Below are 25,208 nucleotides of genomic sequence, written 5' to 3' on the forward strand. Positions count from 1 at the left end.
GCTTTATGTCGACACTGATAGGTTTATGAATATCTTGACCTTACATACCTGTGTTTATTTAAACCACTGAACGGGGAATGGTGTATTCTATCTAAACTAGGCTGGCTAAATGGTCTTTTTACGCCAATCCATTTTGGTAACGTGTCATAACTCACCAAGCTGTGGTTCATTATCACCCATATTCCACATTAACCCTTACCGTTGTAATATCCGTGTCTCATAGGAACGAGGGCGGCCAAGTGGCATACGGTCCCCGCAGAGTTGCGGCCCTTTGCTGCCAGAATCAATGGTTAAAATGCCAGAGTTCCTCCGATTATGACACTTGATCTGCCAGTACTCGTGATGGTGGGTTTCACCAAACTGGTAAATTCTATCGCATGCGTCTGTTACGGCTTTTCTCGCATATATTCAGTTAATCCGCCTTGATGTAACAGAAATTAAGTTCAATACGGCGATAAACCCAATTGACTCAATTGTATATAAGTGAAATGTGTAAGCCGTTTTGCAAAAAGTACCAGTACATAACTACAGGAAAAGAAGTCGGAAATGGATTTCCGAAACTGAACCCACTTAGGAAATAACATTTTTATGGTAATTATGAACATGGTTCTTGTTATAATAAATATACATGTATAATCATATAGTCACATTAATAAGTTTCTGCTCACCAAACTGTAATGGCATAATAGAGTCCAGGGATATGAATGATAAATAAAACAGTATTCAAAGGTCCTCCAGGCTGAAAATATTTGACAAAACAGCTTCGAGAGCTTCTCTATCACAGCATTAGAGAAACTAGTTTTTCCTCACATGGCAATTTTCACACTGAACTTTCTTTGCCAATGAGGGCAAGGGGGTAGCCTAGTAGTTAAACCGTTCGCTCGTCACTCCGAAGACCCAGGTTCGATTCCCACCATGTGTGAAGTCAATTGCTGGTGTCCCTCGACGTGATGTTGCTATAAGCGGCGTAAAACTATACTTACTCACTCTTTCTCAGTCGGCAGACAAGTAAACAGTGGTAAATAATCAGGACAACGTTTACAAATAAAAGGTATAAAAACTAAACTGCCGGGAAAAGAAAGTATACACTTAAAATTAAATTTGGCCAACAAATTTCAAAAGTTATTAATACTTCACTAGCCTGTGAAAACAGCCACAGCAACGTCCAAAACACAACTTTGATACCCTCTCAAATAAATCCCCATCGGCAAACTATTTCTTGTGGTTTTAGCCACAATCAAACATGGGTACATACTTTCTTTTGCCCGGCAGTTGAGATAGTATTGCAAGACAAAACCAAACAGTATTGGCTGTTCTGAAGAAACATGTTTCACACGGCATGTTCTAAATTACATGTAGGATTATTAGAACTTTTTTTCCCAAACTTATCAGGTCTTTATTGTGTAAATGAAGGAGAGATTTGGGCAAACGAGTTCCAAATTACCAAACATTCCCTGAAAACAGACACCGAGCTCCCCAAATCTCCAACACGACGACATCCTCCGCTGTGTCTAACACACGTACACACGACGCCAGAACGGTAGGGTTAATGGTGATGCTCTGGATTCTTCATCAATGTCTCAAGCGATGTATCATGTATAACGCGCAGCATCCCTCGCTAGGGCCAGTACTACTGTGTTGTCGTCAATGGCGTTTGTTGTCTGTAATCAACTCTTCATAAACCTTCATGTCGATGTGTGGAATTGGAGGAAGGATCGCGAGAGTTGGGAACTCCTTGCGTCACTGGAACAGGACCTACATGTACGTTAGGAACTATTGGTTGAAACAATATGTTCTTAAAACGAGGTGAGTTGCACGGAAATAGTTTATATTCCCCATGTCGACAACCCCTAAAAAGCAGCGTGAGTTTCTACTTTTTGTCAGCCTTCGCGTGAAAAAATACTTGAGTTAAGGTTTACGAGAATGCGTGCCACGACTTGACATGAACTATTTTTTTAGACAACACGCTTTGAGAGTTCTAACACTTTCTCATAGTCTTCGAGGTGGTCTAAAGTCGTGTGTCGAGGGCATTACGAAATTTGAATTTATTTCTATTGAGACAGGCATGTGATGTACAATACAAGCACCGCCTTTTGGAGTGCTCCTGAGAATTCTGCAAATTGTTTCAAGGAAGATTACCAGGCACGTCATCAGTGTAGTTTGAGGTCGATGGATTACAATGTGCTTTGTCAGTGTGTGATAGTAAGCCCCCACTCTCCGGAATCTGATCAGGGAGTCTGTGTTTTTCATGTCGTTATTAAGATAACTTTTATCTAAGTTTTAGCAAACTCGGTGATGTGGATGTGGTGATATATTCTGGGAGCCAGTTCTCGTAAGTCTGTCTCTATTTGTATATGGTGTTTCACCTTATCATTCAAGAGCGCTTATGAGCTTTACGAGCGCGCGTGTTGCGAGTAATCTTTACGTTGTATATAACTGTCTACACTTGGCGTAATTAGGTATTTTTAGGAGAGTTAATTTGTTTACACATCAAAGAATGTTCAGCTTAAGACACATTTTATTCATCAATTAAGCATTTATTACATTTGTCGTATCTTTTTATGGATATGTTTATTTAATCTATTTGTCATACTTTGGCCTTTTTTCAACATAATTGTATTATTTTTAAATCATATTTCATTTTTATATGTTACTATATGATCAGAAATTATCGTATCCCAATTGTGTGGCTCGATGCTCATGATGTCAATCACTGGATTATCTGGTCCAGACTCGAATATTTACAAACCGCCGTCAATAGTGCGGCGTTAAACAACAAACAAACAAATGTTCGAGTTTTTCCACTTTTATATTTTAAGTTATTTTTATATTAGTGTTTATACTTAAATCATATTATACGTCATATAATTCAACTTATCGTTATTGTCTTGTACCTTCAAAGTAACGAGGGGCGGTCGGGTAGCCTGGTGGTTAAAGCGTTCGCTCGTCACGCCGAAGACCCGGGTTCGATTCCCGACATGGGTACAATGTGTGAAGCCCATTTCTGGTGTCCCCCGTCGTGATATTGCTGGAATATTGCTAAAAGCGGCGTAAAACCATACTCACTCACTCACTCAAAGTAACGAGAATTTCAAAATATGTAATATTTCTGCTTGTACGAATATCATTTATTTCAGTTGTATTGTCTGCTAATAATCACATTTTCCCGGGAAATTAAAGCATACCATGCCTACTAGTGTGACTAACGCAGTCTCCACCTAAACGGTTTCTTAGACATAACCTCTGCATACAAACAAGTGTTGCTCGCTCAATAGTTACCTCTACATATTTGTGCAAGACATGTGCCAAACGCATATGCGAAAACGATATGCGTCGCTGATTTTCTCAGACGAAAGTAAGCTAAGGCATGCCGGGCAATTTGAGCAGTGAGTTGCTGTAGCTGTTCGAAAGAATGTCTAGCTGCAGAAAGAAAGTGTTTTTGAACGTGTAATCAGGTTGTGGGGACGAGTGAGAGATCATTCCTTTCGTAGGGTTGGAGCTAAGTAAAGTTTGTGTATGAGGACTTGCCAATTATCAAAGGGCACCTGTTTCATGAAGTCAAACTGTCTGTCTTTGATGACGTGAACTGTACTTTGTGAAATACGATTGTCATTGACAAAGAGAACTATGCTTTTAACTAGTGCTGTGTTTGTGTGTTCATTGTGAAAATTGTCTGTCATCGGTAAAGTGAGCTGTACTTTTAACTAGTGGTTTAGTTTGTGTGGTCATTGGGAAAATTGTCTGCCATCGGTAAAGTGAGATATAGTTTTAACTAGTAGTGTAGTCTGTGTGTTCATTGGGAAAAGTGTCTGCCGTGGGTAAAGTGAGCTATATACTTTTAACTAGTGGTATAGTGTGTGTACTCATTGGGAAAATTGTCTGCCATCGGTAAAGTGAGATATAGTTTTAACTAGTAGTGTAGTCTGTGTGTTCATTGGGAAAAGAGTCTGCCGTGGGTAAAGTGAGCTATATACTTTTAACTAGTGGTATAGTGTGAGTACTCATTGGGGAAATTGTCTGCCATCGGTAAAGTGAGCTTAATACATTTAACTAGTGGTATAGTTTGTGTGTTCATTGGGAAAAATGTCTTCCATCGGTAAAGTGAGCTATATACTTTTCACTGGTGCTGTAGTTTGTGTACTCATTGGGAAAATTGTCTGCCATCGGTAAAGTGAGCTGTCTACATTTACCTATTGTGTAGTTTGTGTGTCCATGGGTTAAATTGACACTCATCGGAAAAGTGAGCTATACTTTGAACTAGGTGTGTAGTCATAATGGTTGTCTTTGGTAAAACAGGCTGAGCTTCAACTAGAGGTGGACATGTTATACGCCATGATGTCTTGATGACACGCATCGGTAAACTATCCATGACTTATGGTATAGTTTATGAGAGTAGGGAATACCTATGCCCAATAACTGTCCCCCAAATTTACTACATTGTATTCCAGATTTCGGCATACAAAAACGATAACGTATAATAACAATTCACAAGAGAAATAAAAACATTTCACAGAAAACGTGTAATTGATTTGCAAATTTTCGATAAGAGGACTGTTGAGAAATAGCTAACACAGCTTATTCGTAACGTGAAATATCAAATCGCGGCAAATTATGTTTGTCTGTTTGTTTGTTGTTTAACGCCGCATTCAGCAATACTCCAGCTATATAACGGCGGTCTGTAAATAATCGGAAAAGAGCCAATAACGTAGAACGAAATAAGTATTCCCTACCCGTGTTAATGTGTCCATGAGGTCTAAAATATTGTATCAAAGTTATTCTTTAAACCAGTGAAGTATATGTGTTCATGGGGATAAAACCAGTCAGTTCCATGGCAACGTCTAAAACATTTCTTCAACAAATTAACAAATATAGCATGGAGTGGCAATGTATATCAAATTATATATAAAAGTTAACTCGCGAATGCTAATCAGTCATTTCCTGTTTGTTTCATTTTGTTTCACCATCAAATATGGGTGGAGACTTTCTTTTGCCGTGTTGTTTTGTCACACGAGGGGAGTTTGCATATCGCGTAAACTGCATTCTGGGATGAGGTGTGGTGAAATGGGGTTTAACGTAGCTTTCAAGATTGTTGCACTTATGTAGCGACGTGCGTGCGTGCGTGCGTGCGATGTTTGTACTAGTCCGGACTCATACCGATGTATAGTGCTAGCTCACTGAGATACCATGCCGCAGTTTAACATGAATACCCCACATAGACACAGTATACTGACTCCGAGCCGACCAGTCCTTGTTTTAGCCCCACAATGGGCTCCATGCCCCTGCTCGTGGCTTTCACCATAATAGAGAACGTCTAAGACCTGATTCACTACGGGGTTTCCTCACACATATGAGGCCGACACTCCGTGATATAACTGAAATAAAGTCCAAAGCGGCGTTAAACTCAACTCACTCACTCACCCGGTCCTCGTCCTCCGGTTGTTGAATTTCTCACGCGTTGAATTAGTTTTGGAAATGAAGTCATTAGCACTTGCCCTACTTCGCGTAATACGACGTGTTAGACACAGCAAGCTCGTGGTTTGTATGTTATTTGATAACTGTTTTAATTTCCTTTGATATATGATACTGTTACGTCGCTGAAGAAGGTTCATTTATAAAAATGTCTGAATATGATATATAGCAGATTGAAAGATATGGGCATACGTATATGATAAATATTATAATGAAAACATCCAAGTGCAGTTATCGTATTACAATGCCGTTGATGTGGTTTAGTTAGGGAATTTGCAAAATAGTTTTAAAAATTGTCCGCTTTTCTAGGTCAGTTACCGTAATTAACAGGTTGGTCGTAATTAGGTAAATACCGTACACTACCTTGTCTACTGTTGGTGAGGGTAAATTGAGTTCAACGTCGCGTTTCAAGATTATTTTACTTAAATAGCGACGTGCTTGTGTGACTGCATGTACGAGTCCGCACTAATATAGTTTTATAGTGTTCGCCCACTGAGATATGATGTCGCAGTTTAACATGAGAGAGAGAGAGAATATTGTATTAAGATGTCACGTGCAAATAACATATACATACTGCATAAAAACAGAAAAATCAATTATCATTGGTGTTGCACCCAGCCTTTACAGGCTTATGAGACATCGTATGTACATTAAAACATGTATAAAAGTATCCAAGTACATTGTACCATGATCTGGTTAATGGTAAATACTAAACATTTATGGAATAATAATGAGCGAGGGTGAGTGAGTATGGTTTTACGCCGCTTTTAGCAATATTCCAGCAATATCACGGTGGGGGACACCAGAAATGGGCTTCATGCATTGTACCCATATCGGGAATCGAACCCGGGTCTTCGGCGTGACGAGCGAACGCTTTAATCACTAGGCTACCCGACCGCCCCTGTGGGTAATAATAATAATATTGATGATGATGATGATGATGATGATGATGATGATGATGATGATCTTCACAATAATACGGTTACAGTATTATATAAGCAGTGTTATCCTGAAGAGGACTACATGCATATTCCACGGTCTGGTGATCATTGCAAGTTTACTTCCAGACGTTGTGACCAGTGCCATGTGTGGAAATGAGACCATGTGTCTTTTATGAGGATACTATATTTCTGATGGAGTTATGTCCATAATAAAATGCGAGTTTGTAGACAAACTGGGGTTTTATCAAACTTCCCATGACTGCTAATTGGCCGGTGACGATATGGACTCCATCATACGTTAACCGTTATAAACTTGAAAACTGTTCCTACGTTAAACCCCAAGGCAATGTATGCCCAGGTTAGTGACTTTGTGGATTTTAATCTGAATGATGACGGCGTTGGAAGTTGATCCTTCTCTGGATTGTCTGGCCAGATTTAATTTAACTGCCGGGCAAAAGAAATTATACACCCACGATTCATGGTGGCTAGAACGAAAACGAACAAAAAATGTTTTTTCGATGGTGATGCATTTGATACGGGTATCGTAGTTGTGTTGTGGACCTTAAGTTTACAGTGTATCGGAGACTGTTTGCCCACCTGGTGACGTTTCGATAACGTTTGTAATTTGTTTTGCCAAATTCAAATTTGCAAGTGTATACTTTCATTTGCCAGGCAATTTAATTACAGGCCGCCGTCATATGGCTGGTTTGGTGTGGGGTGCGACGTTAAACAACAAACAATTCCTCTGTGAAAGACAACATGGCACTTTTCTCCGATACACGCCGTACACTGCTGATCCTAGACTTGCACACGTCTCTAAGGCAATAATTATAAGTTTAAATCCTAATTTCTAGAATATGTCAATAATAAGAACAAGTGGTCCCATAAGAGACTAGAGTCCACTCATCTAGACTTTCCTATTAGGAGGATAGAATTACTACACATCTATGGACTTATCTTTCAGTACAGCCTTGGAGCAAGGCTATGCAGACCCCAGTCTTCCCGTGTCTGTTCCTGTATCTAACACACCTGGGTATTTAATTACATATCCCGATACCTGAGGGGGTACTTATGTCGGCATGTTAAGCTCTTGAGGGACTACACAGCCACTCTCCCCATGAAGTCCAGGGAGAGATTAGCGTGTTGGTATTCGTTCTTGAGGGCTGTGTTGCATCACGAGGTGCTTCAAGCGGAATGCGGTCTGGGCCGTATGGTGATTTGTTTGGAACGCCGGTTAAAGGTTCCGCCGTGTTAATGTGTCCAGCTGAACTCCCCGGGGAGAGTTGTGATGGTTTGGTGTTTCTTCGATACTAATTGTTGAGATCGAGAACAGAGATTTGACGTGAGCTGTGGGTGGAGGCATGACTTGCTCTCTCGTTATGTTAAGCAGTAACAGCTGGACTCCCTGAGGAGAGGAGTGTTGGTTTGGTAATTTTTCGAATGACTCCCTGAGGAGGTTGAAAGTTGATCAGCGTGCTTACAAGGAATGGTGAAAGTGTAAGAATGTTGTTTAACGCCGCAGTCAGGATTGTGCAGCTGTAACACGGCGTCCTATAAATAACCGAATCGGGACCTGACAAACCAGTGGTCGATATCATGAGTCACGGCCCACGTTACCTAACATGTGCAGCCGATACACGTTAGTCCTACAGCACAAGCATATGTTACTGGGGAGAAACTATCACCTTGCCTCAACCCCCTCCAACCTCACTTTACCCAATCTCACCTTACCACAACCCCCTCCAACCTCACTTTACCCAATCTCACCTCACATCACCCCCAATCCAACCTCAACTCACCCCTATCCGATCTCAACTCACCCCTATCCGATCTCAACTCACCCCTATCCGATCTCAACTCACCCCACCTCGCCGCACCAAATCCTCAACGCACCCCACCTCACCCAATCTCACCTCACCGTTGCGCCGTACTCATCCGCTGTCCAAGCGAGTAACGAGGTTTGCTGTTAAAATACACCAGATATAACGCTGTGAAAAAAACGACATTAATTAACCATGACGCGTCCGGAAAATATAATAAACAAACCATCTTGCATGCGTTTTTGTTATCCAAAGCACAGGTGCCAATTCTGCAGTGTCGACATCTGGTTTGCGTGTTTGTGTGGTACAGCGCGTAGATTTCATGCTATGAACACGAGAAATCTGTTCTGTAAGGGAGATTTTCCTAACCAACCATTGCAGACAAAAAGGGGGTTAAGATTATGTCTGACTGTGACTGTCATTCAAAAAGCTGAAATGACCAAGTTGATTATCAATCCTATTTATCATGTTGAGGGGAACAGATGCGGTATGAGAACTCAATCATTCCGATTTGTCGTTTACGAGTAGGAATGTAGGGAAAAGTTGGAGCGTGGGATCTAAGGGGAAGTAATTCGAAATCCCTTTGTTCCCGAAAATATTTAAATAAATCATTTCCCCACAGATTTTTCAAAAAAAGAAATAATTCTTGCTGGACCAGATGGATTATAAAAAAAACCTGAACTGAATAAAAAATAAATATCTTGGAGAAATGGACAAAAAGCTTTTCGTCTGTGAAAATAAGTCCCAGCTACCACGTATAAATCCCTCATCGATGCTCAAGATATCAATCACCGGTTTGTCTGGTCCAGACTCGATTATTTATAGACCGCCATCATCGAGCCGGAGGTTTGCTATGTGCGGCGTTAAAGAACACACAATCATAAATGTGTCGTTCATACACTTATGAACTTCAGTTTCGCGGCCTTGTGACCGACCTCTCGTCCAATGGATTATACACTGTAACTGGATTTAACCAAGTACAGTAAACTACGTTTATAACGAACACGCTTATAACGAACTGGCGGATATAACGAACTGGCTTTTTGGCCCCGGCCGTTTGCTGTATATATGCTGTATATATTCTAAAAACAAACTATGGTTATAACCAACTAAACTTAGTGGTCCCTTTAAGTTTGTTCTAAAAGTAGTTTAATGTTTTTACAAACGTTATCAAAAATGACCCGGCTGAAAACAGTCGCCAAACGACAGCAAATTTAATGGAATGATAACTGGATCAAATACATCACCATCGAATATTTCTTGTTTGGTTAATTTGTAGCCACCATGAAACATGGGTGTATACTTTCTTTTGCTCGGCAGTATATATTTCAGTGAACATCGTCCATCAAACCTGTAAGTGGCGGTGATTTCACGGTATTGCACGCGGCAGTTATGTGAGAGCACGTAGACGCAGAACCAAGAAACGTCTCTGTGAGACCCGGATGTGATGTCGAGCGTGACGTTTCCACTGAACTGTTGTCAACATTGGTATAATTTTGTGCGTCTAATTTCCCGACGGTCCTAAATTACTGTGAAGACTAAACATGTTATATATCTTCAAATTTCCCCGCCTGAACATGTCATTCCGCTCCGATAAGAAAATTATGCTTCAGAGTGTTCTAAAAAAGAAGAAAATGCATGCCACATAAATTCAGGCTCACAGTTTAATATATAAAAATATCTCGTTTTTTAGCTGTAGCTGGAATTTCTATGTACGGTTTCTTTACAGTCAAAACGGACCGCCTCCGTGGTCTAGTGGTAGAGCCTCCGCCCGGAGAGCGCAAAGTTCGCGGTTCGATCTGCGGCTGCGTCATACCAAAAGACGTTAAAATATGGTACTTGTTGTTACCCTGGTTGGCGCTCGGCTTTGAGGGGCTAAAACAAGGACTGGTCGGCTCGGAGTCAGTAACTGTGTCTGGGTTGGGTATTCATGTTAAACTGTGGCATGGTATCTCAAGGGGCTAGCACTATAAATCGTCATCAGTCTGGAATAGTACATGCAGCTACACACTCACACACACACACACACACACACACACACACGCACGCACGCGCGCATGCACGTCGCTATATAAGTCCATCTCATTTCATCTCACCTCACCTTCAGTCAAACCTCGCTTATCCATACACTTGCGTTTTCTCAAATATTGTCCGGATAAACGAGTTTCCGGATATCTCATCCCCTGACCAGAGTTAACTCCCCTACCCACATTCTGCCGAGGCATACATGACTCTATTATATAACACATAATATTTTTATTCAATACATTGTATATCCCAAATCAGTAGCAGAAAAAGGATGAATTGAATATACATGTATATATATACAGCCAAAACATGCAACTTACAAGTTCATTCATGTTCACCTCCAAAAGTGTTTTATTATGGCTGCCGTTCTGCACAGTTGGCAGCGGTGCCAAGGGCGCCATGGAATCTGTGTTTGTTGCGCAGCTGCCAGGTCATGTCAACATGCATTAGCAGGTTGTGGTAATTAACCAACTCTATTGCCCCTGGGGACAATTAACCCTTCAAGGATAACGCTGGTAGTGAGTGTACGTGTTGCGGGTACGGGAAGGACCATTTTAGATTCTCTGTGTTATGGTTGGTGTGCGTGTGTGTGTGCGTGTGTGTGTTACTGTGCATGTGTGTGTGTGTGATGTCAGTGTGTGTGCATAGGCGGACCCAGAGGGCCTCCCCCACCCCCTTTTAAAAATTAAATGTAGTATTTGTAGGTAGTAAAATTATTTAGAGAGAGGATGTGTTGGGGAGGAGAGAGAGAGGTGGGGGGAGGGGGGGGGGGGGGGGGGGGGGGGGGGCTCTGCCAATAGCTTCGTTGTTTCCGTCCTGTACTCTCGCCATTGGGCCCTTTCCGTGTACTGGAAGAATATGTCGGGGGAGGGTTGAAACAATTTAACACATACAATCGCACTATTTTTACTGTTCCAATTTATAAAGTCAATTCGCAAAATTTCAATATTTTCAAATATTCTGATGTGATTCATTTTGCGGGTAGTGTCAGCTGGCCTGCAACATCCAGCCTGGTATATATGTTGTATAGATCTCTCATTCGTAAAGAATTCCAAAGCAGATATGTCGCATGTGATACGGCATGTTGGCCAGATTCTTGAGAGAGTGAATTAGATGGGTTGTGCTCGGTTTTGAACAGTGTTCTAGTGTCAGACTGAAGAAGAAGAAGATGTATTGTACATAAACACCCACGGGGGGGCAGGGTACAAAAACATGAACATGATTAATTAAAAACATTGACATACACAACATAATACAAATATTGATATGATTGAATTGTTAGAGGAGATGCAGATTTTCTTTGCCTGAACATTTTGTGAATGAAATTGGAGATAATTTTTGCAAAAGACTTTGGATTTTATGGTATTTGTAGTGATATTGGGAGCATAGCTTAGGCGGATGGTGAGTTTAGTTCCTGTCTCAGGTTGCATGTGGGAGGGAAGCAGGTCTCAGACGTTTACCATTTTGTTGGTACCCACGAGCACGGACATGGTGCTGACAAACTGAGAAACATAATAAGGGGAATATAAGATTTATACCGATGCTGTCTATAGGATTCTGGCACGCCAAACACAGGTAGGAGGACCTAACGTGTTCCGCTTTAACATAATCAAAAGCAAAATTTACACGTGTTTGATTCCCTCACGAAATTAGGATACTCATCACAAGGTGTGTATTTGTATTGCTATGGACGCTAATAAAGATTTATAAAAAGAACATCCCATTTCACTGTTTATTAACACATTCCATTAGATGAATTCATTTAACGTTCAACAATCATACAGCGACCGTATTACGAAAATGCAAATTTAAACAAAATGTGCCGTTTTAATTTTTTTAGAACTACGCGTGAAAAGGACATTTTCACTGATCAAAACGAAAAGTCACAGTCAGTTAATATCATTACGAACATAAATATAAGCATTTATTTCAAAAACGCTGTAAAGCAATTTATCCGTTACAGTTTGCCCCGTGCTTTATAATACAGGGTCATACTCAAAATAGCATGCTAAGTGTCTGTCTGCCAAGTGTTATCGTCTCTACACTCAACACAGACAGTTAAGGTGGGCCGACCAGCAACGTTTATGAATCCCAGCGACTGGGAACGTCAGCATACCACGAACATGAGCTGTGTGCACGTCACTTGTATGTTGTTAATGCATGGAGCATACAGTTCTAGACTCGCATCTAGTCTCTTAAATGAAAATAGTTTACAGACAAACAATTGTTAAATCTTCTGAATAAAATATTATAAAACGTAGCCGAGAGACTCTGTTCGTTTTCAGGCTGCGGTAATATGGACTGGCCAACTAATTAAAGACTTACATGGGGTATGTTGGATATATGCTTGGTATTCAGCAACCCATGTCATGAGAGGCGACTATGCTTGTCATAAGAGGCGACTATGCTTGTCAAAAGAGGCGACTATGCTTGTCATAAGCGGCGACTATGCTTGTCGTAAGAGGCGACTATGCTTGTCATGAGAGGCGACTATGCTTGATGTGAGAGGCGACAATGCTTGTCGTAAGAGGCGACTAACGGGATCGGGTGGACAGGCTCAATTGACTTGGTTGAGGCATGTCATCGTATCCCATTTGCGTAGATCAATGTTCATTATGTCACTCACTGGATTGTCTGGTTCAGACTCGAAATATACAGATTCCCGTGTCTACTGGTAATAACGTCGCGCTTTAAGCTTGCATTAGTTTGTGGATTTGGTGCATTATGCATAATATGCATTATATATATATTTTATAAAAAAAATAGTGAGTGAGTGAGTGAGTATGGTTTTACGCCGCCTTAAGCAATATTCCAGCAATATCACGGCGGCGGAAATGGGCTTCACACATTGTACCCATGTCGGGAATCGAACCCGGGTCTTCGGCGTGACGAGCGAACGCTTTAACCACTAGGCTACCCGAAGGACCCTATAAAAAAATATAACTCAAGAGCACCGACATGATTCTAAAAAATAGATCCTAACCTAGGATCGCAGAAAACCTAAGTGACGCAACTCTGTATATCGAGAAACCACGAGGCTAGCCCAATACCCTCTCATGTGGTTCCCGAGACATAAACACATGGTTGAAACAATACCTTAGAAGAATGTTTTGCAACTACATGTTTTAAGGAAGCGTCATGAACCTCCTTCAAGATACACACAGCATCTGAAGCAAGATGTAAACATGCGCCAGCATCACCCTACAATATCCTCCGCATCGGTACACGACCAGTCGATGCCCGAGACAAGTGTCAGCCATTTGTATATGCAGATAATGGGTTGGATACTAGCCTTGCTCCAAGGCTGTAGTGAATGACTAGTCCATGGGTGTATAGTAATTCTATCCTTATAATAAGCGAGTCTAGATAAGCGGATAGTACAAAAACGCCAATCTCTTATAGGGGCAACTTGTTCTTATTATTTATATAATCTAGAAATTGGATTTAAACTAATAATTTTTGGCTTAGGAGCTTGTGCAAGTATAGGTTGGATACACATGTGCCCTGAGAAATGAGGCTTCATCGCCGCTTTCAAGATTAATGCACTATAGCGAGATACCTTTCAGTAGGGCTTAACATGGAATCCCGACTCCGAGCCGACCAATATTTTAACCTTTTAATACCAAGCGCCAAGCAGGGTAACAATAAGTATCATATCTTCACGTCTTTTGGTATTACCTTGAATTGAACTACCGACCTTCCGCTCTCCGGACAGACGCTCAATCCACTAGACCAAGGAGGCGACCTCGGTGTATCAAGGACATAACTATCACGGTATACTATGGTTCTGCTTAAACTCAGGATATTTTCTATCTTAATAGTCTGATCTTCGTGCTTTTAAGGACTTAAGGAGGTGAACTTTGTACGTGTTACGTCCGATATCAGCATTTATATGAGCTCGTAAACCATGTATGTCAGTGGTGTCCAACTGTGTAGAGTTGTGCCCCTCATCCGTGTCAGGATCCGCTCAGCGTAGGTTCAAATCCGTTATTCGCAACCACTACAATGCTGCACAACAGGATATATTGTGGGTCTCACCGAAATGATTATCGTTTAAGACATGCTCGAGTTTGTGCTTTCAAAATACAATAGAAATACTGTTCAAGGTGGTGTTAAGCATGACTCATTAAGATTTTTCAAAAGGGAACCGTCAGTAGCCGTGCAGCCCGCTAACTATTATCTAACTACGCCTTGTTTACAGGCGTAGGGATACAGGAGAACTACATTCTGAAATCCTGGAAAAGATTCTTTTCCAAAGCATGCACATAAAACGTCAACGGCAGAGAATAATCAGCCTCCGTTATCTGCCGAAAGAGACTCGAATTCCATTCGGGCGTAAAAGGCGAAATAGCGGCGAAAATTGTATGAATGGGTCACTGAAAACCAGTAATGGCAATAGGTCATCGCGAAAATAGAATATTCATTGTCTTGTTTAACACTTTAACGATCACAGAGCAAACTATTCATTGCATGACATCATCCGATCTAAATTTAAACACAAAGTCCGTGCATACTTCATTCGTGACCAACTCGTGTTATTCCGGGACAAGCCGAATAGCGACTCGTGCCCCTCACATGGCCATTTTTGCGACCGGGTTCCGTCTGAGCGCAAACGGGTATACCTAAAACAATTGTTAACTCCTTGTGTAATGGTTCCCATATATCTCCCCATATATTATATATATTTCAGATGCAATGTAAAGCACATCTGGACATGCGGAATTATACAGAATGATTGAACACATTTAACTGTGTCTTGGGTATATATTTTAGATGCAAGACATATGTAAAATCAAAAAATATTTCTGAGGGATTCTTTGATGAACAACTTGAAATCAAACGCGCATTCTGATTGGTTTGTCGTATTTTCGCACATAACATTCATCGGTAGGGGGACGAGTCTTCTTGCAGGTTACGGAAAGGGGCGAGTGGTGACGAATGTGCATTCTTTTGAAAGGAACTCTCCACCCAAAAGAGAAATAAAATCAGGAGACAAAGCAAGGTTGTGCGCAATACAACGATGAAGTAGCCATTCGCTGGTTTTGTTGGTAGGGATGCTATCAGAGCTGTTTAACATGCTGAACGCATTCTTATCCACTTCACGTTATCTGGAATCGTTAAGTGTTTTATTACCGGGCGATGAAATGTTAATTACGTTATATGTACTTGATCACGAGTCTGATACTGAGCAGATAGGTCAACATACCCAGTGATCGTTACAAGTAAAATTGTGTTTTTCTTAGACCAGCAGCTGAAAAGCAGGGATTTTTCAATGTGTCGCTCCTGAAATATGTCAGATAATTGTGCAAACTAGACACATTTTACACAGAGCGTGCGTGGCGCAAATATGTTTGCTTACTTGCACTTGTTATTATGTGGTTGTAATTTACAGAGCAATGTTTGTATCTTGAACGGTTGTTCCGCTTGGGGTACTGCAGCCATGTAACTGTTCGCGTAAGGAGCATTCGTAATACCTCGGATAAGATAGCGCTTGGGTCGTACCATGGTTCGTGGAGATGTACGTGTGTTAGATGAAGTTGCGGAAGTACACATCTTGTGTTAAATGTTATGTTTCCAACGTGGATGGTCGTAATCAAGGACGTTGTATGAGATGTTACTGACGGCGTCTTCAGTGTGGATTGATGGATCCCTCTTGGATTAACCGATGTGATGTGGTTGTTCACCCGTAGAAGTGTTTGTACAAATTTATAGTACTACATGTATTTATTTAGTGAACGTTTTGTGAGGAATGTGAATATTTTCGTCTACGATGATGGTGATGGTGATGATGGTGGTGGTTGTGGTGGTGGCGGTGATGATCACGAAGGTGGTTGTGATGGTGGCAGTGATGATGATGGTGGTGGTGGTGATGGTGATGATGTGGTGGTGGTGGTGGTGGTGATGATGATGATGATGATGTGGTGGTGGTGGTGGTGGTGATGATGATGATGATGATGATGATGATGATGATGATGATGATGATGATGCATGTTCGATCCTTCCTTGGTTAGCTGCTTGTTCATTGTTCACCCCATGGAATGTATACTAGTACTAGAATGTATACTGTATGACCAGTACGTATTAATAGTAAAGTGGGGAATAAGAATCTTTACATCATACGATGATGATGAAAGGATATGTTAGTTGTTGAATCCGGACCGCGATTGTTTGCCATCCATACCCCGAGGACGTGGGGCGTTGTTCATAATACCAATCACTGGGTTGTCTAGTCACCCTTCGTCTCCTACCACAACAAACTATTTGTATCGGTGCAAACCAGGTCCAGCATTCCTAGAGACAGTGTTTCGGGACACGCAAGTGAGACAAGGGATAACCGTCAGTAGAGGAGGTAACCAAAACTGTTATCCACCACAATACCCGTCGGTTGCTACCGGCAGGGCAGGAAATACTTTCCCTTTTCGAGAACACCTGGTGTCATCACTGATTTCATTGATCCATTCATATACTTTGCACCGCTATTTTGCCTGTTACACCAAATGGAATCTGTTCCGGCGGATAATCGAGACTGGTTATTTTCTGGCATTGACGTTTCATATTTTAGTAGATCACATAGTATTTCCATAAGCAAGTTTAAACTTACATCCTACATCCTACAAATATAAATATTAATAAGGCTGAAAGATCTACAATCAGATGTAACTCTTATATTCTCCTCAGTTGACGAATTTGACGGAAAATATTCTTCCTCTGAACCCAACCGGTCTCGCCGATAAGTTAATAGTTAAGCGTTATCAGTGAAGAACAGCGTCAGCTATACCTCAGGGATGAAATAGATGTTTAAAGTCGACCCGACCCTGCTACTCCCACAACAAAACGGTTTATCTTTACTTTAAAACAACAAAAGTCTTACTGGGAGAGCGAGTTCATTAGAAACGCCGAAATCAGCAACTGAAAAAAAATCTCAACATTTCTGGCACTGTTGTGCTGATTGGAAGGAATAGTTGGCTGTCTGTGGTGCCAGTCTGAGAGTAAGTACTTGGGGTTAAGGGAGGAATGTGGGGCGGGGGAGGGCAGTTTATCTGGCTATGCTCACCCTGAGATATAGGCTGAAATGGTTCCGGATATGTTGGTAGTTAAGGGACTGGAAATATTGCCAGACTTGTTCCACTTGTACGAAAATGGTTCCTGATATGTTGGTAGTTAAGGAACTGAAATATTGCCAGACTTGTTCCACAGGTGGTACGCCATATGGTTGTTCAGGATGAAGTCAAAAGGATGAGGCATTTTTCACAAGGATGACCAGTGTGTACAAAGTCATATAACCAAATACTGGTACTTAAAGTTTCCTTGGATCTTTACGGGTTTATACCAAAATATGATATATGTTTCCGCGGAGTTTTAAGTGTTATATCAGTATATGGTATAGGTGTGTTCTTGGATTCCTTGTATCTTTACGGGTTTATACCAAAAGATGGAATTATGTTTCCGCGGAGTTTTAAGTGTTATATCAGTATATGTATATGTGTGTTCTTGGATTCCTTCTATCTTTACGGGTTTATACCAAAAGTTGGAATTGTGTTTCCGCGGAGTTTTAAGTGTTATATCAGTATATGGTATATGTGTGTTCTTGGATTCCTTGTATCTTTACGGGTTTATACCAAAAGATGGAATTGCGTTTCCGCGGAGTTTTACGTCATATTCCAATATATGGTGTTTAGGTGTTCTTGTATTTTAACGAATTTGTGCCAAAATATGGTAATAACGTTTCCTTGGAATTGTAAGTGTTTATTCCAAAAGATGGATTTATGTTTCCGTGGAGTATTATGTGTTGTATCGGTATTTATTATTTGTGTGTTCTTGGATTCCTGGTATCTTTATGTGTTTATACCAAAAGATGGAATTATGTTTCCGTGTAGTTTTACACGGATTATTCCAATATATTGTGTTCAGGTGTTCTTGGATTATAATGTATTTGTGCCAAAATATGGTAACTACCTTTCCTTGGAATTGTATTTTTTACCAAAATATGGAATTATGTTTCCGTGGAGTTTTACGTTTTATTCCAATACATGGTGTTTATGTGTCCTTGGAATTTGGAATTGTTTCAGCCATAATATGGTGAAAAGATTTCTTTGGAACTGGACGTGTTAATATCAAAATTTGGAATTATGTTCCCATTTAGTGCGTTCACTAACCTATGTCGTTTAAGTGTTCTTGGAATTTCTGCCAAAATGTGATATCCAAGCTTCCTTAGATCTTTTTACATGTTATAGTATTACCAAAAGTATTTTACCAAAATATAGCATTACATTTTCCTTGTTTATAACAACCTATGGAATTTTGTTTACTTGGAGTTTTTAAGTGTTTATGGCAACATAACTTGCCTTGGAATTTGAGGGGTTCTTACCCAAAAATGACATTAAGTTTCTTGTGGATATTCGTGGTTGATAACATTTGACAAAAAGTGTAATGTGTTTTATTGGATTTATCAAAATATGTCCTCTTTGTGTTCACATTTCCATGGCGTTGTATGGGCACGTGTATACATATGCAGTTTAACAAAATATTTTATTATATATATTCTTTGATGATGACGTGTTCTGATATTGCATCACCGACATTAATTGAATCATTATTGCTATCGTTATTAAGATTCGATTTTATTACAAGTTTTCGCAATTGCTGTATCAGCACAGCAATCAAGCACCGTAATTGTCTTGTTTTCGGGCGAAGAACAGTCCCAATTTCAAATTTTCAATTATTGTCGTAAGGGTACGATTGGATAGCCAAGTGGTTAAAGCGTTCGCTTACACGCCGAATGCCCGGGCTCGATTCCCTACATGGGTACAATGTATTGCTATCTTCTCAATATCGGTATCACATTGCCCAGTTGCCACAATTTGCTGTGCATGGTTGCTTCCCTTAGGTGCAACATAAAGAGAGTGGGTTCGAATCCGCGGTCGCCCTGATTATGTGTGTGGGTTTGTCGATGTGTGTGGGTTTGTCGGAACCATACCTGTGCCCGCGTGTTTTACCGTAACGGTTATGTCTGAGACCTGCATCACTTCGAGCTGTCCACCCGCATCACGTTGACACGCCGTGATATAACCATAATAGTGTTCAAACCGGCGTCAAACCTAACTCACTCACTCACTGTATTGCACGAGATAGTGCTACCGACGCTCTCTCCCTGGATTAGGTGCTAAATCTACATGTTTTGACACACATGGCGCGTGGGTGAAATGTTTCCAACACATGAAACTTGTTCCCATCTTTGAAGCACATGCCAAAATATTGTTTGACGTGGAAAAGGATACTGTATAATTGGATAGGTTCTCCCTAGTAATTGCCATTTTTTAATTTATTTGTGTGTGTGTGGCATTCTATACTTGTCACGGAACGGTCGTGTACCTTAGTAGTTAAAGCGTTTGCTCGTCACGCCGAAGACCCAGGTTTGATTCCCCACATGGGTACAATGTGTGAGGCCTATTTCCTGTGTCCCCCGCCGTGATATTGCTGGAATATTGCTAAAAGCGGAGTAAAACCATACTCACTCACTCACTCACTCACTCAGGCTGTCAGGATGCGAAGCCCTGCTGCTGACGCGAAGTCCTTCCTTACTGCAACCACGCACCCCTGTACTGACGCCCAGTCCTTCCTTACTGCAACCACGCACTCTTGTACTGACGCCCAGTCCTTCCTTACTGCAACCACGCACTCCTGTACTGACGCCCAGTCCGTCCCTACTGCAACCACGCACTCCTGTACTGACGCCCAGTCCTTCCCTACTGCAACCACGCACTCTTGTACTGACGCCCATTCCTCTTGTACCGTGGTCACGCCCCTTTGTAACGGCGCTCCTCCTATCTCCCCCTCTGCAGCTTCCTCATACGTCAACTGAGGTTTAGAAAGTTGTTCAGACGATTAACATTAGTTGACGCTAAAACACGATATTTCTATTTGGTTTTTTTCCACATATTGTTTTGTTCTGGTTAGATAATATCAAAGTTGTCTTCTTGATTTATGTCTCTGAATGGTTGAAACGTGCTGAAGTCGGATTCTTGAGATAATTAGCAGGTTCTTGCTTAAACTCGTAAGAGCACATGGCAGCTGAGAGATTTGGAGCTTGATAGCAATGTTCAATGATTCTTATCTTTCCTAAAGGAGAAATATATCAACTGTATCGTTCCTGAGGGTTTGTCATATTCGCTTCTTTTTAATCAAGAGGCGACCTAATTTGATGGCAGTGTTCGTTGGCTGTATGTTGGCTTCTCGCCAAAACAGGTTACACGTTTTCTGGCACAGTCGGATGTTCTTGCTTTTGTACATGTCTTTTCATATCCTTACCAAGTGCTTATATCGTATAGTGACCGATAAAAGGGCATTGTAATCCATGACGTCATAAACAAGAATACTTTGTTGCCTAGTGACCGGTGACGTCACACGTGGAGGAGATGACGTTTCTTCTACAGCTTCACGCTATTGTGTTGTCCGTGTTCTGGTTCAGTCTCTCTTTCTTTAGAATGAAAGGTAAGTGCAGATGTACTTTATGAATATACTATTTCTCACCTACGCATCATGTGTTGCTTTTATTCCAGCAAGAGTTGGTCATCGATATTCGACTCTGGATACAAAGGATCGGCCATTCTTTGTAAACTAAATATTTACTGAACAAAAAATGTTAGAGATCATGAATATGTTTTGGTATATTTTTTTGTAATGAAGATTGAGCATATAATTTCATAACAATATCCCCAAAAATATTCATGATCCCTAACTTTTTATGTGATATTTGTTTTTTCTTGTCAAATAGCACGTTATCTAACAAAGTGACAAAGTTGCTTTTTTTATTTGTTTGTTTGGTCCTGCATGCTCGCTGACTTGGTTGATGCATGTCATCCCAATTGTGTGGATCAGTGCTCATAACATCAATCACGGGATTGTGTGGTCCAAACTCGATTATTTACAGATGGCCGTCATATAACTGGAATATTGCTAAGTGCGGCGTTAATCAACAAACAAACAAACAACCAAGCAAACAAACAAAAACAAAAATCACGACCAGGAACCCGTTCCACAGAGCGAACTAGGCGTAGTGTACGTTTGAAAACTGGATTTGACCAAAAAATTACAAACAAGCAAACAAACAAAAACAAAAATCACGACCAGGAACCCGTTCCACAGAGCGAACTAGGCGTAGTGTACGTTTGAAAACTTACAAAAACGTTATCAAAACGTTAGTGATTGTTTGTTTGTTGTATAATGCTGCACTCAGCAATATTCCAGCTATACAAAACGTTACTAGGCTGACAACAGTCGCCGATACGCTGCAAACTTAAGGTCCAAAACATAAGTTGAACGGTGATACCCGTATCAAATACATCACCATCCAATAAGCAATTCTTGCTTAAAACATGATGAAAATTTGTATGAAAAACTTCAAAATTATGACGAATGGCGAGCGGAAACCAAAAAGAATATTTCAAATTGGATTTTTATAAAGCTACCGACTTTAATTTATGAGCCTCGTCTCACTGCTTCAAGTCATACGATTCTCTTTCCAGATAGGATCCAAACAAACACATTTTGTTCCAGGTAATTCAGCAAGTACGGCGAGCAATGTTTACTTTTTATATTATTATCGTTAGAAAATAAAAACAATTAACTCTGAATTTAAAATGATCGATCCTTAAACATATTTTCCTCTTTTTCAGGCATGGAGTGGATCTCTCGTTATAAGGCGGTGTTCGGACTCTTTACCCTACTAGCCATCCTGGTTGCAGTCTACATTTACACAGTTGGGAACGAGGCTACAGCACCGACGTCCTTGACCTTCAGGACTTGGCCTGGACAAAGTAGCCCCCAACATCTATATGATGTCATCATTCAGCGGACCAATAAGACAATGTTTGGGCAGGCACGAGGGGGATATATGTATGACCCACAGGTCAAGGTCACGTCACCCGAAGCATTCGTTCAGCCATCCACAGCAAAGGAACCCATTGTTTCAGAATTCGGTTGGATCAAAAACCTGAATTTGTCCGAAATGGCAGGAACAACCAGTGCCAAAGAGTCAGAAATCAGTGAAGAAAACATGATACTCCAACCTATCAAGGCCAAGATTCATAGACGAATTGCTCAACTTAGTTTGGAGAAGGAAGCCGATACAGACAGCTTCCTGGAACCTCTTCCTGATCTTCCACTGCCAAATAAGAGGAAGTACCTGGTGTACTTGTGTGATCGCAAAACGACTTGTGGGGGATTGGGGGATCGACAAAGGGGGATTATGGGGGTGTTCCTCTTAGCGTTGGTGACACGGCGGAGGTACGGCATCAGAATGTTATCCCCCTGTGAATTGGACAACTTCTTCGCCCCAAATAAAATTAACTGGACAGTGAGCGAGAGTGTCTTAAGGCTCCCGTTTTCAGACCATATAAACGCAATGGATGATGGTGAACTCAAAAAAAGCCTCGTGGAAGGGGACTTCAACGAGAACCATCTGGAAGATGTTGTATTCTTGAGGGATAATATGGACTTTACCAGACCAATAATCCAGCATCCCAAGTACAAAAAGTTACTTCCGGTATGGGCAAGGTCAGGGTCGAAGTCAAAGGTATTTGGTCATGTTTGGAATTTACTGTTTAAACCTTTCGGCAGTATGAAAGTTAAACTTGACAAAGCATTTGAACAAATCAACCAGACGCCTCATAGTAAGCTTGTCTGTGCGCATGTCCGTATTGGGCGAAATCCAACCATTCCTGGAGATCAGTCAAATGTGAATTCTATACAAAGTGTGAGAAAACTGTGGAAATTCCTTCGCGGATACGAAAAAGAAACCATATATTTTATAGCGACGGACGCCGAGAGGGTGCGAGATATGGCGCGACGAGAGTTTGGAAACAAACTTTTGACTGTTGAGGGGAAGATCCGCCATATTGATCGTCAGCGCGATGACCGCGATGCTTGTGATGGATTCGAGACTGCGTTACTCGAACAGCAAATACTGAGTAAATGCGACGTCCTCGTCCTCAGCCAGAGCGGCTTCAGCATGTTCGCCTCTTATATGAGAGGGACCAGTAAAGACTTGTTCATATTTAATGACGGGCAGATAACTCCATTTTCCCTGCCATAAATACCCGTTAGGTTCTGTTATAGTGCTCACTGGGCAATCAACATCGGACATATATTGCTTCCGAATAAGGGCAGATAACTCCATTTGCCCTGCCATAGGGACCCTTGAGTTTGAGTGACTGGAAGTGCAACGTGGAACATACATCGCTTCCGATTAAGGGCAGATAACTCAATTTGTCCAGCCATATTGATACATAAAGATCAACCATTGTGTTCAGTGTCCAGCAGTGCAACATGGGATATATATCGCTTTCAAATAAGGGCAGATAACTCCCATTTGTCCAGCCATATCGACGAACAAAGATAAAGCATTGTGTTTAGTGGCCCGCATTGCAACATGGGATAAATATATCGCTTCCAATAAAGAGCAGACAATTCCATGGATACTACAATTGTCGATTTGGTCATAAATAGATCTCATGGGGTTTATGTTGGCCCTCATTTATCAACATTGCTCAAAGTGTGTTCATCCATCTGCCTGGAGGACAATATAGAGAAAGGACCACCGCGTGGTATGCCGCGTCAAACCTTTATCACCGGCAGCAGTGGAACAGTCAATACAGGAAATCCAATCAAGTTAAAATACAAATAGAACAAGGCTGAAACTATCATATCTTCGTTATCGTTATACCAGTGTCATTGTCCAGATTCTGCTTCAAGGAACGTCTTGCCAAAGACCGTGACTTCATATTTCGTTCATGGGGGACTACGCCCGAGTAATTTGCAGACCTACAACGTTTTATCCGAGTCATTGAATACACATTTTGCGTGTATGCCAACCTTTGTGATTATTATTTTCGTAATTAATACCAGAATTACACAAAAATTCATTTTGGCACAATACAACGTCTAGACTTAGAGACGAATTAGACACTTGGCAGTGGAGCGAATCCTTCTTTAAACCGAGTGTGGAAAAGGCCAAAGAACTTACACTTAAGACTTAAAATCAGAATTTGGCTGATAGTCTTGCAAAGGCCCAAACACTTTCCGATGTAATGGATGTCAACAGTACATTGAAAGGATACACTGTTCCATGTAATGGATGGAAATCGGTATGGAATCATGATATGAATATACACGGTTATACTACGATAATGAAACATTTTGCTATACAAAGACCAGTTCTGAGTATGAGGAATTCAATTCACAGCGTGACGTCATTGACGATGTATGGTGGTACGATTGGTCTCCAGCAAATGATTTTCATTACAAGACAGTGTAAATTTATGACGTGTGCTAGTTGTGTTTGTTAAACTGAGGAAATACAACCAAGTGGATTGCGGTCCAAAGGGGAGACAACTCCAGCTCATTACGACAACGTGTTTTACCCTGACTTTGACGTTGTTTAGCAACACGTTTTACATTGTAACAATATTGATGGACCATTTAGCTCAATGGCGTGAGCAGGTTGACAATGGTTTGCCTGTTGTTGACGTGACTATTTACAGGCGTGATAAAGCTGAAATGAAGTGGAACAAAAACATTGGATCCTCTCAACTATGGAAGTCGCAAGTCTGCTATACACTGCACCATTCTAACTCTCAGGAACTGTCTCAACTAGACAGAACTCAGTATTCAGTCCGAGAATACGGTCTTCCCTTTCATACTTATTCCGTCATCTTCATGCAAAGCCATTAACCAAATGTTTGATGTCCAAATGCGTATGTTCTCACATTGCTCCGATAGACAAGAACAGTGCATTAAGTGTTGTTCATCAAGACATCCTTGTTGATACAGGAAAGCATAACAACCAAAACGTAAAACTGTTGATGCGCAGGGACCGACCATTTAATAATTTTCAATTTATATCGGAAAGGAAATTTAAACAACTAGTATGTTTTTTGTTTTTGTTTTGATT

At 41.0% G+C, this 25,208-nt stretch overlaps 1 protein-coding gene across 2 annotated transcripts; it reads left to right on the top strand.

The window, feature by feature from the left end:
• Nucleotides 1-1,648: 1,648 nt before the first annotated feature.
• On the top strand, nucleotides 1,649-25,208 carry LOC139461075 (uncharacterized). 2 transcript variants are annotated; one of them, XM_071242589.1, is made up of 2 exons: nucleotides 1,649-1,806; nucleotides 21,934-25,208. In XM_071242589.1, exons 1-2 carry the CDS (start codon nucleotides 1,791-1,793, stop codon nucleotides 23,349-23,351), a joined length of 1,434 nt encoding a protein of 477 aa, XP_071098690.1. In that variant the 5' UTR covers nucleotides 1,649-1,790; the 3' UTR covers nucleotides 23,352-25,208. The 2 variants fall into 2 exon arrangements, with proteins under 2 accessions (XP_071098690.1, XP_071098689.1); XM_071242588.1 differs by lacking the exon at nucleotides 1,649-1,806 and adding an exon at nucleotides 20,555-20,749.

This window comes from Haliotis cracherodii, unplaced genomic scaffold (genome assembly GCF_022045235.1).
Source record: "Haliotis cracherodii isolate W230 unplaced genomic scaffold, xgHalCrac1.p SCAF_14, whole genome shotgun sequence".
Lineage (NCBI taxonomy): Eukaryota > Metazoa > Mollusca > Gastropoda > Lepetellida > Haliotidae > Haliotis > Haliotis cracherodii.

Excerpts from the sequence above, each read along its gene's own strand:
- LOC139461075 (XM_071242588.1), top strand. The coding sequence starts at position 20,674 with ATGACGTTTCTTCTACAGCTTCACGCTATTGTGTTGTCCGTGTTCTGG. Across the intron at positions 20,750-21,933 it reads CTCTTTCTTTAGAATGAAAG|GCATGGAGTGGATCTCTCGT; the intron begins GTAAGTGCAGAT and ends CCTCTTTTTCAG.